This window comes from Anarrhichthys ocellatus, unplaced genomic scaffold (genome assembly GCF_004355925.1).
Source record: "Anarrhichthys ocellatus isolate YVR2014 unplaced genomic scaffold, GSC_Weel_1.0 scaffold2, whole genome shotgun sequence".
In the NCBI taxonomy this organism is placed as follows: Eukaryota; Metazoa; Chordata; class Actinopteri; order Perciformes; family Anarhichadidae; genus Anarrhichthys; species Anarrhichthys ocellatus.
The window spans coordinates 13789751-13802492 of record NW_022280032.1 but is presented as its reverse complement, the minus strand read 5'-3'; the positions used below and the strand labels follow the sequence as shown (position 1 = coordinate 13802492).

Below are 12742 nucleotides of genomic sequence, written 5' to 3'. Positions count from 1 at the left end.
AGGTGGTGATTATGTTTCTGTGGGAAATGTTTTTTAGCGAGAAAATATACCAACTGCCAAATTTATGATGATAGTCGCACATAGATGTATAAATATCTGAAAGAAAGTGCCAAAACGATTCTCATTTTTGCTGATGTTTAAATGACTAGCAGTGTTTTTCTGTGTTGGCAGTGTTGGCTCTGGACATTTCCATGTATCCATGTTGACGCACCAGGGGCCGCTAGAGATCAAACCTCACCACGTCATACAGGCAGTCCCCATTAACTGACCTACACCGCCCTCTAGTGTTCACTTCACTGGATCAACAGGTAATTCTGCTGCTCTCCGAACTTTGAGTTTGTGGTAATTACAAACAAACGGACCAGAAAGGGTAATTTCATGTGCCAACGACAGGTCCCTCAGTCATATTCACAGTGACACATTGAAGTATATAAGGCCAAATCCACAGCACAAAAAAGCCCACCAATTATTGATAGATTTCAGAGAGATTATACTCTGTACAAAATAGAAACAAAAAATGAATCTTCAAACACTATTGGAATATATATAGTGGCATAATGGTGGAAGGAAAATGCCCTGAGGGCTCTGAAAGAGTTGGTGATTTATAGCCTGCTCCTCCGTCACAGAATACTGCTGAACATGTATGCTGTAAAATGATTTAATGTTAGTACAAAAACTGGTATACTACTGCCTGGAAGTAGCATTAAAGCATCGATGAGCGGAGTCATTTTTCACAATTCCTCTAACCAATAAATATTACTGTTTTGTACAGTCTCAATTTATTATTTCATATAGTGAGAGAAAAAAAAAGCGCAATTAAAATGAGCTTTATTGGCATGACTGTAACGTATTGTGGTAATGTACTGTAGACAGTAAATTGTTCAGAATTAAAGAAACAAATACAATGCATCTTCACATTACTCCACTATATTCACCTTGACACTTAAAGTATATTTTTTTGCTAATACTTTTATTTTCACACAAACATAAATTAAACAATAGAAAGCTATCAGTTGTCAGTCCTGAAGTGCATGGGTGTGCGCGCGCGCGCGCGTGTGTCAGTGTATGGCAATAACAGAAATATCAACCCAAAATCAGCACCTGCAACAGACAACCAAAAGACACAGGGACATCTAGTGTATGGGAGGAGGAGGGTCGCCTACAGAGAGGGGGGGAGAGGGGGAGAGAGAGAGAGAGAGAGAGAATTGATGTTCCCATGCAGCCAGTGTAGTCGCACCTTTCCACCAGCTCCGGACAATGAACCGCTCCCCTCCCTCCGCCTCTCCGCACTGCACAGAGCTGTTTCCTCACTCTTGTGTTTTGTGAGAAAACTGAACACCGTCGGAGACTTTCTCCTTCTGAAATCTGCGATTTCGCCAGTTCCCTCCAACGTCTCTCTCTCTCTCTCTCTCTCTCTCTCTCTCTCTCTCTCTCTCTCTGCCGGTCACACTTCACTTCACCGCCATTCGTTCAAGTCGTCGCGAGGCGCCGGTGGATGTAAGTAAACCTGACTTCTTAAATGTTAACGAGCTTCTTTCACACCGACGATATATTCAGCGCAGTTTAATACCGCTGTATACTTTATTCATACATTGTTTCTTTTTAAAAAAAATATATCTTTGTTGCCTCGTGGATGTGCCGAGTTAACAGCTCGCGCGGCTTTGAACAAACAATGTCATTAGCCCAATATGGTGGGGGGGGGGGGACGTTAATAACACAGACAGTGTGGTATCTTCAGCTACTAAAAGAGTCTATTTATATCAGTGTAGAAACAGTGGAACAGACCATAGTCTGAAATAAGGGGCATGGCTGCTTTCAGTTCTTTGTGTCTCACATCACAATATTAAGACTTAAATTGACACACTATGCTGAAATATGTGTTACATTGTTCCCCCATTGACCACGTCTACGCTACCTGGTTCCACACGCTGTCAGACACACTCGCATATAGATGTGTTAATGCTTATCAAACTATGCACTTTAACTTTTGAAGGATACTTTGCTGCCAACTGACCATTTTCAACCCAGTTCAAATCCCCTTACAGGAGATTAGGGGGCAAATTGGGCCCAGTCTGCCTCGTTTTGCTTGTGAGTATTGACACATGTTCTACTTCCCCCCCAGAAGCTTGAGAGGTGAACGGTGCTGGAATGCAACAGGATTATCATCTGACCTTAACTCAGACCACTAGATCACACGTTCTCTGCTGCACTACAATGCCTGTGAGGTTATAATGTCTTCGCTGCAGCACGTTATCCTACAGGAGAAGGACCAGGACGTTGAGAATAAACTGGGCTGGAGTTACATCCAGTGGGTTGAAAATGAAGTCGTCACCACAGGTGTGGCGAATGCACAGACCCAAACGGACTGGGGGCCTTTTCAGCACAAGGAGTGTCAGACCAGCAGCCCGATCATAATGCACATAGACCTCACACGGACAAACTCCAAGCTGAGACATTCGCCCCTGGGGCACACTGACGGCCCGGTGGCCCCTTTCATCCAGTTTGACCGGCAGGCCCCAGCCCGCATCTCCACGTCTCCCACGCTGAGGAGAATGAGGAGCACCAGACGCCCTCTGATGGATCCTGTCATGATGGGGAGCACTCGGGAGAAGCCGTCCCCCATGAACCCCCTGTCCCCAGTACACAGAGTCAAGTCTCCTCTGGCAGCAAGCCCCCTCTCCGATGGAGAGATCTGTCACGACCACCAGCTCATTTCATCCTCCGGCCGACAGAGAACCAGATCAAATAGATCAAAGACTTTCGAAAACAGTATCGCTTCCACAAGACAAGAATGCCACAGTGCTCATCCTACGCTTATTAAAGATTTTGGATTCCCTGATAGCGGAGTACAGGTGAGCTTTTACCAGTTTTCTGTTGTTTTTTTTAATTGAAGCATTTGTAGTAATTTAATTCCCTAATCGTCACACAAACCTCTCCCCACATTCACCTCGGGTCATGTGCTTTAGTCTGGCTGAAATGGTTACACATTCCTTCCTTGTGGAAATCTTCTCTCCCCTCATTCTTCCTCACCTCCTGCGGTGGTCACTCACAATGCGAGCTTTTGACAGCAAATGAATCAGCAGTTACATGCACTGACAGCTCTGACCAAGCCCACTGCCTGGAGAACCCTGGGAAGTGCTCTCCTTGGGCCCCTATTCGCCGCAGTCAGCAGTCACCCAATAATGGAGGGGTCAGTGAGCGATGGAAAAAGATAATGGGGACATCTATTCATCAGCTCGTGGTATTCAACTGAGCACATTCTCAATAGAGTCCCGGCATTCTCCTCCAGATATCAGAGGCCTTTGAATCCAAGCGACCACTTAAAACGCCGATTCAAATTTGAGCGTCTTCGAAAGTGATCTAGCGGTGTCGTTAGCGGTGGGAGGTCATCGCACCCTCTATTTGATGCCGAGTGCACGGTGCTCATGTGGCTTGTTAATAGCATAATGATTACAGCTTTGGAAACTTCAGAGCATGAAGATATGAAAATGTAAATGAGTGTGTAAAATGATCTGATCGGAGTGGTTTTGATAACACGCCGGAACTTCAAGAGCCGGTTAATTCTCAAGAAATCCGTTCATCATCTCAGCACATTTGACTGTAGTTTGTTTTTTCTGCAAATTTTGATAGAATTGTCTCAAATTTTCTGTTCACTGATGCAGTGTTTTCCTCTTTTTGCAGGAGACAGAGCGTTGTCATAACAGGTAGGTGTACCTTGGACGGTCTGTGGGCCCCGTCATCATGGCCCAAAAACAAAAAAAAAGTTTGTGAGAACATGTTTGCATATGAGGAATGTGGTAAAAACATTTCCTGTAACTGATAAACAGTTTTTTTTTGTTATACATCTCTAATTTCCATCTTTAACCACAGCGTCTTCTCTCGGCCAAAACGGTGTCGAATCATTTTCTTGACATGTAAATTTGAGCGATTACATTCAGCGTCGTGAGTTCCATGCTTTCTGTGCTCTCAGGACACTCGTGAGCGAGGATGGTTGGACCTTCGGTTTAAGGAGCCCATTGTTCATTCTTTGTCACTCATGTCTTTGTTGATGGAGCATAAGCTTTGGTGGGTTCAAGTTTTGAGAGCCCCATGGTTATGTATGGGCCAGACAAACCCTCATTAAGGCTGTTTCCTCTCACTGCCACCCCTCCTAATGGGCTGCCGGGCTCTTCCCCTCACTAGATAATTAGGCAGCTATTGTCCCTGTAATTGCACCCTGGCACTGTGCCTCTTACAGTGACCGGGGCCCTGCGAGCCATTGGTTGGGACAGTTTTGTTTACGGGCATCATTATTTCTCTTGTTGTGCGGTGCTCTCAGTGGCAGAGAGGCTGGACACAGGGAAAGCTTTCTGAGCGGTCACAAAGCAACAAGATGCCATTGTGAGGATGCTATGGAACCAACTGCAAGGAGGCACTGACCCGGTTCAGAGGAGTAATCGGGCCTTTCTTACTGTCCCATTACCCCCACGCATCCTGTACAGTGCTCAGGTGCTGCTGCTGACTGATTCAGCCCTGCCTGCCTATACATTGATCTGGAGAGGGAGTTGTATCGGTTTACCGGGAGAGCAAGGAACAGTTGGTGCTTTCACAGTTCAACAAAAGTGTCCTGGAGGGAAAAAAACGCACCAGTGTGCTCCTGTTTCTGTTGCAGACTAACTTACCCTCATAGTGTACAGGTGGGAGTCATGTGGTCTCGTTTGCTTCTTGTGCCGGCACAGCAGCCCAAATGCAGCTACTGTTTGAGGGGATATTATGAGCAATAAGAGGGAGATGTAAAGGATAACAATTCAGTCTAACAAAGCAGATTTTACAGATAATAGTAGACGGAGACAAACCAGTACCGGCATTGTTCCCCTTGCTTGTACTTCTGCTCCACCTCATTGTATAAACAGGGTAATTAGCCCTCATCTGTATGCCCGGCGTCCTCCTGGTCCGATCATGTCCTGATAATGTGTTTAGAACCTACCAATGGATTCTATAACTCAGACTTTGTGTCATTATTTCTCCTTTGTCAGATCATTTCAAATCTACTTCTGAACTCTAGACAAAGGCAAGACCCTGAAAACAGTCAGAAGTGAAACGGCAGCATGCTGACGCAGGTCACTGGCCAGCTGTCAATCAGTGTCAGCTGGCTGAAAGTGAACAGCTCCAAAAACCAGCTGGTCTGGTTGCCGTGCGTCTTATTTCTGCTGACTGCAGCCACGTCGAATGAGCGGAGACGTCTTGTTTAGCATCGGCACAGTTTGTATTGCGGTCGTCGGAGTCAAGACAGTCGGCAATCAAGTTTGACTACGTTTAGAGTTGGGTTTTCCTTTCAGTAATCGCTGAAGTTCAACAGCAGCGGATAAGTCAGAACGCTTGAGAACAGAGGCTGTTTAAGCTTTGCCTGAGGCTAAAGGGCAGCTCTGTGTTTTTCCAGACACAGCCATGCCTCAGTTGCTTACTGTGAAAAGGAAACCAAGAGGATTATAACTGGCACACACTTGACAGCTCGCCCCATTCCACACAACAGCTATCCTCGCATAAGCCAGACACACAACACTTATCCTTTATCATTTCTTGCTACTCGTGTTAATCGCCTATGTGCTGCACAATGCCGATGGTATTTCCGTGGTATTTCATCCATGTGAAATGACAAAAGGAATTTAGTTATTTCCTGTGGCTTTGCGCTAAGTCCATTCTCTTTGTGCTGTATAGCATTTACAACAGAATAATAGCGGTTCTTGTAGCAGTGAATGTCAAAGGTCCAATGAAGCTGTTTTTGAAAATGTGGAGCATTACTACCAGTTTTACCCTTAGTGTGTTTGTCAGCCAAAGACCAACAGCTGTTTACTGTTCCCTCAGGCTTCAGGAAAGGAGACGCAGCTCCGTGGTGGTCAGCTTGCCCGGCTTGGACGTTTCACCGGGAGACCTTTTTGTGTCCAATGGAGCAGCTGACATATTAAACGGTTCAAACTTCTCTGGTAGAAGTCTTTATTGTATTACATTATTTATATATATATATATATATATACACACACACACAGTATGTGTGTGTTTCAATGGCATCGTTTCTGGCTTTGTGAATCAAGCGGCTGATTTAACCCCGTCACTTAATTGACGCCCCCTCATGTACCGATCGGTGTATCTTGCCGTCGGTCAGCGTGTAAATGGACCTCGGTCCTGAAGAGCAGAATGAGCTGTGATGCTTGGCAGTGACCCGTCCTTGCATGTTGTCACGGCAATCCAAGCAACATGTGAGCATCAACGTTTGGCTTAGCTTCTCGTTCTCCATTAATGAAGGAAGTGGAAGTTCACCAAAGAGTTCCCTTTGTTATTTATTGCTTATGGTGCTTTTGTAAACTTCTCACAGTCCAGGTGTCGAGTCAGGAGGATTAGTAACCTGGTTTATAACTCTATAATGAAATTCCATGCTAGACTTCGGAATTTGAATAAATTGCATATTCTGTGTGTGTCGGTGCTTCAAAGGATGCACATTAACCAGTGTCTGTTTTTGATGCAAAGCCACATATCATGCACAACACATACACTATATGTTCTGTCGCTTTGTGAGTAATTCAACCTCTCATTTTGGCAAAAAAGAAAGTCCACCACAGTTGTAACCCCAACACACTGTTTTGTTTGTTTGATTCTAATCCCATCTGTTGCACAGCACACATTCTTACTTGATCTTTTGTTCATAATCCCTTTTTTTTAATGTTTCTTTGCACAGATACTAAGAAGTCAAAGTGGCCCTTTAGGCGTAGTACGGTAGGTGTTTGTCTGTCAGTTGTTGTTGTTGTTGTTGTTGTCGTCGTGTGTGGCTGGTGCCAACGATGTGCTTGTGGTTTTGTTTTGATGCACTCTGTTTTAGCAGTGGGCAGTTGGTTTGGACATTGTTCTCTGACCCACTTCCCAAAGCAGATTAATGTGGTTCCTTTTATCCCTTCTGCCCCGCACAGCTTTTGTAATTGTTCCACATTTTAAATGCAGAAGCAAACTTGTCCGTTTGCGAACGTCGTTTTTCAACATCGCCATATGGAGAGATAATAGAACGGCAATGCAAACATGTCCTATTCTTTGATCAACACGCATCAATAACTGAAAGACCTTCTATTCAAAATGTGCTCAATATAATAACTGTGTCTTCTCCCTTCACCTTTCAGACTAAAGGGAAGTCGCAGACAGGCACAGCATCAGACATTGAAAAATATCTCTCGTCATCACAGATTCAAGACTGGAGAAACGCTGATCTTCAGAAGTACAAGGTGAGAAATGAGCACTGTCAGCAGTAAAGACTGTTTGTTATGTAAATCAGCATGTTGATACTCCAGTGACTTCTAATGCTGACAAAGTCAGAGTTTGAACAAAGAGATACAGATTTACTGTCCAAATAGACAAGCGACTTAGAAGCAACAGGATGGCAGTTTGAGGGAAGCTCCTGCACCATTCACGTTGCACAAGAACCAGAATTTCTAGGCAGCTACCAGTCAGTGTGACCCTGCACGCGTATATAAACAAACAATGACGTTCGTTTGAGTGAGTCAGGGTGGTGGAACTTTACAGTGGCAGAGTATGCAGTTTTAATACCATCACATTTTCTGAGGGATTAATAAAAAATGTCTTATCTTCCAGTTGAAGTCTTTCTTAATAGTATTTATTTTTTTTTTTTAAAGCCAAAGCATGGATTCGTCTCTCTGTCTGTGTGCAGGACTTCTCTCTGGCGGAGTTTCTGCAGGACCAGTCTTCTCAGGTCAGCGCTGCCTCCGACCCTCAGGGCTTCAAGAGACAAGAGGCCATCTGGGAACTCTTCACCAGCGAGTGTGTTTACTTCCTGGATCAGCTCATGGTTCTCAAAGAGGTGACCGTCCAAACAAAGCCTCAGAATGCACACTCACACAAACAAACACGCACAACTAATCGACCAAACCCAAATGAAACCCAACGCCTGCTGCTTTGTGTGTTTTGTCTTGTCGCCGCATTCCTGTCGGCGAGGTTCATGTCAGAGTCTCTTTACAGAGTGAATTAGAAATTCAATGCCAGCACAACAGATGAGTGTATTCTCTGTCTGACTGCTCTTTTGTTGCTTTCAGGTGTTTTTGGCGACACTCATGAACCTGCAGATGAGGAGCTGCCTGGCTGATGTCGACTCCTGGAGGCTGTTTGCGAACCTCACTGAGCTTTGCCTGGTGAGACATGATGCAAATGAACAGCATGTGGCCTGTTATTTTTAGGTGTGTTATGCAAACAATTACAAACAAAAACACCCTTCATAGCATTATAATACCTCTTGTTTGTTGTGCAGCATCAAAAGGTGGAATACAGCACCTTGAAAAAAGAAGCTCTAAATAAAAAGATGTATTATTTATTTATGAAAGCTTTATCTAATCAGGAAAGCCTCTTGTTCAAGAGGCACTGAGTGAGAGACAAACAACATAAGACAGAGAACACAAGAGACAGTATGTGATACAATCAGAATCAAACAGAAAAATCATGAATGACATTTTGTACAACATCCTAAATAAAACGGGACAACCTAACAGCTGTCTTAAACAACGTCTTCATGCGTGACATGCATAGTGTTCTTATTGTTGGCAGATGGAACCGGGGCAGATGATTCGTTAATTCATTCACCATGTCAGTTACAGTATGTCTCAGACACTTAATAGAGTGTTTTAATGGGGAATCAACTCACTTTTGTTTGTTTCCTTTAATTGACAAAACTGAAGTGCGTTGCACCTTGTGCCACAGCATTCTCCCGGTTACACTGCAGTTACTGGTGAAGACCTGTGTGTTTCTTTGTGTCAGAGCTGCATTGTTTTATCTGTAAGGAACAGAAGGCGTGGTACTTGAACATGACCGAGGTACGACGGCTGTGTGGTGATACATGACACTGAGTGTTTTTCCGCTGCAGGTGAGCTTTGGTTTCCTGAACAACCTCCTCTGCGTCATCAAGGACACGTTGGAGATTACGGAGGGTGGCGGGCCCACCCTGCTGGAGCTGCTGAGCAAAGCAAGTGTCACTCACAAACACGCTGACTCTGCCTGCAGTCACTGCTCAGTCATTCGCTCAGTTGTAAAACTCCACTGATAAGACGATGAAGACAAACTTATCTAAATGTATGCTGGATATGTGTGCACTATATTCAGGAGTGCAAGAATGTGACGCACCACAAGATGTTTTATTTAACAAATGCATATAACATATTAATATATTTCAGAATACAATATCAATAATAGGAAATCACATTTGTGGCTTGCCTGGTTCAGTTTCCTTTAAAGAGCTCACACTTCTTCTGACACACAGAGAAAAGAAAAAGATCTACGCAACAATCCAGATCAGCAATCCTAGTTTCATATTTTGTTCTTTGTTAATGAATCATTTTGCTCCAAAGATCAAGGAAACAAATAGAAACCTCTTCATCTCACTGTTAAATAATGCATCACGAGAAGCAGCAGGAGAATATATTTCACACACAAGGTCATTTTTGTAAATCTTGTACTTCTTTTTATGATGTTTATCTGCAGCTTGTTGGCTGATGTGACCAGACAGTCTGCATCCTGGTGTTTTTATAACCCTCCTATCTGTTTGGCAGGCTTTCCAGGAGAGCTTATGTCACTGCCTGCAGAAGTACTGCCTCAACTACTCCACAGCTCTGCTTTATCTGGACAGCCTGAAGCCCAGAGAGGACTTTGGATCTTACGTGAAGGTACCGGGGGCGGCCAAATTGTGTGTGCGTGTCAGAGCGGTGGCGAGGACACCGTGTACTGTTAACAAGGCGGCAGGCAGAGCTGTAAAAACATGTCAGAGAGGATACACACAGCAACATCACAACCAGTTCAGTGTCACCAAGGCCTGCAAAAGAGGGGAATGTGACCATTTGTCCATTGTGTAACCTCCCCCGTCATCACACTCATGTATTTCTTAGGCTTGTATTTTGATCTTAAATATCTCTCTTTTTCACTGCCCCCCTCTATTAACAAACACCGTGACCACTCTTCAACCCCTCTGACCTTCTTCTTTTTCCCACCGACAGCCCTCCTCTCACCCTGTCCTCTCTCTCTCTCTCTCCCCCCCCCTAGTGGTGTGAGAGGAACGAACAGTGCCGGAGGCTGCAACTGCGTGACCTGTTGGTGGCGCCGTTACAGAGGCTCACCCGATACCCTCTGCTGTTGCGGAACATCGAGAAGAGATGCCAGAGGGAGGACGAGGCCGGAGGCCTGCAGGCTATAACGGAGCAAGTGGACACATCGATATGTGAGAACCCTGAACTGCTTGTTTTTTAAAAAAAAAAATGCATCACTACAAACTCTTATTTACATAAGACAGTGATGTTTTTGTACCACCTGAGCATTTCAGCACTGCCTTATCAGCAGATTCTCACTGACTGTGTAAGCACAGTGTAGGGTTCTAAGCTCTTTTCACCTGCTGAACTTTCCTCTGAGCTTCAAGTGTCACACGTCTCATTTATGTCATTCAGCTGCTCACGACTTGTGTGTTTCATCATTCGGGTGTTTTGACGAGCAAAGCAAGGGACAAGCAGCTTGTTAAGCAGATCGTAGTTTCTTCGTGTCAGGCGAGCTTGCTTGTGAGCAAACAGGCTCCATGTTTTGGACAACAGCCAGGAGCCCTGACCGTTTATTCTTCAAAGCATGCCTCTGTCTGCGGACCTGTTGTGGCGGTTTACTCTGCAACTAGATGGACAGGCTGTGGGAAATGTGCTGCAGCACTGCACCTCAATTTGCATTTTTATTGGATTGAACAAATATCCGAACAGAAAACGAACGGTGTTGGCTCACAAATACTTAAATGCATACTTCCATATAACCATTACAAAAGCACGACAGAGCAGCACAGGTTGACACGGAGCATCGTAGCCACGGCTCAGATGTGTAGGGCAATGTCCTCTGGGTGTGTGTTTACTGTAAAGTGGTGTAATCTCTCACGACATGGTTACGCCCATATTCAGCAGGCAACCATCACTACACAGGAAAACACAAGATAATAGAGTAGCGCTTAAGAACAGTTTATCTGTCATTTGAAACAGAATCTGTTATTAATGTGACTTAAATACACGACTATTTTTAGAAATACTACTGAAGTTCAGGGGTCAGAGTTGTTTTTCTTCTATTTCTGTCCGTCTTGATTGAAAGGCTGCCTCTCTGCTTCCAGGTGATTTAGAGGGAAAGGTGAAATGGCTGGATAACTACCAGAAGGTGAAACAGCTGAGAGATGCCGTGGTGTGGCTGCCTGTATGGGAGAGAGACAAGCGTGCCGTCGTCCCTGAGGTCTGTCTGGTTATCTGTGCGTTTGTGTGTGTGTATACATTTATATCTGTACGTGTGTGCGTGTCTGTGAGAGCTTTTGTTGGCAGACCACCAACACTTCATCTTCCAATAGCTTTTGTGTGCAGATAGGATGGTCCAATCATTTATCTTGATGTCAGATATCATGAAAAGCAAACTGTTCACATTTTACACTGCAGTGTGTCATCATTAGCTATGTTAGCAGCTCAGCTCTTTCAGTATCGGTCCACGTGGCAAAAGGCCAAAATGTTTTCCTCTTACCCGACTGACGGCTTCCCTTTCAGAATCTGAAACATCTCTTAAAGGCCGTCACTCTGGAGAATCTCATTTCTCACAGAAGTCTGCTGCATGAAGGGAAGGTGGTGCTCACAGGTGTGCACAGCTGGAAGAGCTCCAACACATTTCACATGCTCAGTGCTCCGATTTGAGTAAAATCTCACCCCATCTTTCTTTGGTTCATCACCAGAGAACACAAAGCTGATCGATGTTTACCTGTTCCTGTTTGACGAATTCCTGCTGATCACAAAGATAAAGAGAAACAAGAAGGTATGTCTCTCTGTCATGCTCTCAGTGGGACTTGGACCACGACAGACATTCCGTGTAAGGCTGTCCAGGAGCTTCATAACTTCTTCACACTGTGTCCTCGTCTTCCTGTGCAGCGTCCTATTGGTCCAGAACAAAATCCTCTCAGGATGCCACAGAACCAGGAGCTGGATCAGCTCCTGAAGGACGGATACACCTTCACGGTTGTGGACCAACCCGTCTCTCTGGACCGACTCCAGCTCAAGAACATCGATCAGCTCAATGCTTCAGGTACTACAGCGTTCATTCTTGTTGATTTCATTGGGTTTCGAGCACACAGCAGAATTGAACGTCATGATGGGTCTTGAAAAACGTCATTCTGTTGATGTTCACAGATCAGTGTGTAAGTTGATGTGAGAATTTCAATTGTGTGCTTCCTTTGTAGCGTCAGGGTTGCCTCATTCCTTCATAATCATGCACCAGAACCGCTACCAGCAGTGTATCGGTGCATTCATCCTGCAAGCTGCGACAGAGTCTGCCAAGGTACATCACTTCAATTGTGACAAGACGACTAACTGCTGGATAATGAACTTGACATTTCTCTTTGTGAACACCTTCTCGTGTGTCTTTCTGCAGAGAGCGTGGATGACGAAGATAGAGGGCGCTGTCACGGCGCTGCTGAAGCTGGACTCCCAGCAGCCTCGAGTCACGAGCTCCTCCCTGTGGCTGGAGTCTTCACAGATATGACGAGAAACAGCACTAGATCTGAAATGTCTCTACTGTATACGTGCACTTCACTGTCTCCTGACCGTCTTGTAAATAACTACTAGCACTAGGATCATTTTGTAAAATTAATTTTGCCTTTAAAGGGCAGCTGCTGCGGAAGTGTACAATAAATATCTAATTTAGTAAAAGTTGTTCTCTAGTGTTTTTT

At 44.7% G+C, this 12742-nt stretch overlaps 1 protein-coding gene across 2 annotated transcripts; it reads left to right on the top strand.

Annotated features, from left to right (window-relative positions):
• Positions 1-1208: 1208 nt before the first annotated feature.
• On the top strand, positions 1209-12718 carry plekhg7 (pleckstrin homology domain containing, family G (with RhoGef domain) member 7). 2 transcript variants are annotated; one of them, XM_031860619.1, is made up of 17 exons: positions 1209-1497; positions 2123-2852; positions 3682-3704; positions 5845-5948; positions 6713-6750; positions 7146-7247; positions 7691-7840; positions 8073-8168; positions 8894-8992; positions 9576-9689; positions 10063-10237; positions 11153-11268; positions 11571-11658; positions 11753-11832; positions 11946-12099; positions 12254-12351; positions 12445-12718. In XM_031860619.1, the coding sequence occupies exons 2-17, from the start codon at positions 2232-2234 to the stop codon at positions 12553-12555; spliced, it is 2169 nt and encodes a 722-aa protein (XP_031716479.1). In that variant the 5' UTR covers positions 1209-1497; positions 2123-2231; the 3' UTR covers positions 12556-12718. The 2 variants fall into 2 exon arrangements, with proteins under 2 accessions (XP_031716479.1, XP_031716471.1); XM_031860611.1 differs by having other exon boundaries at positions 5845-5963.
• Positions 12719-12742: the final 24 nt, after the last annotated feature.

Coding starts and splice junctions, on each gene's coding strand:
- plekhg7 (XM_031860611.1), top strand. CDS start 2,232: ATGTCTTCGCTGCAGCACGTTATCCTACAGGAGAAGGACCAGGACGTT. Junction 5,964..6,712: donor AAACGGTTCAAACTTCTCTG/GTAGAAGTCTTT, acceptor TTCTTTGCACAG/ATACTAAGAAGTCAAAGTGG. Junction 11,833..11,945: donor AGATAAAGAGAAACAAGAAG/GTATGTCTCTCT, acceptor CTTCCTGTGCAG/CGTCCTATTGGTCCAGAACA.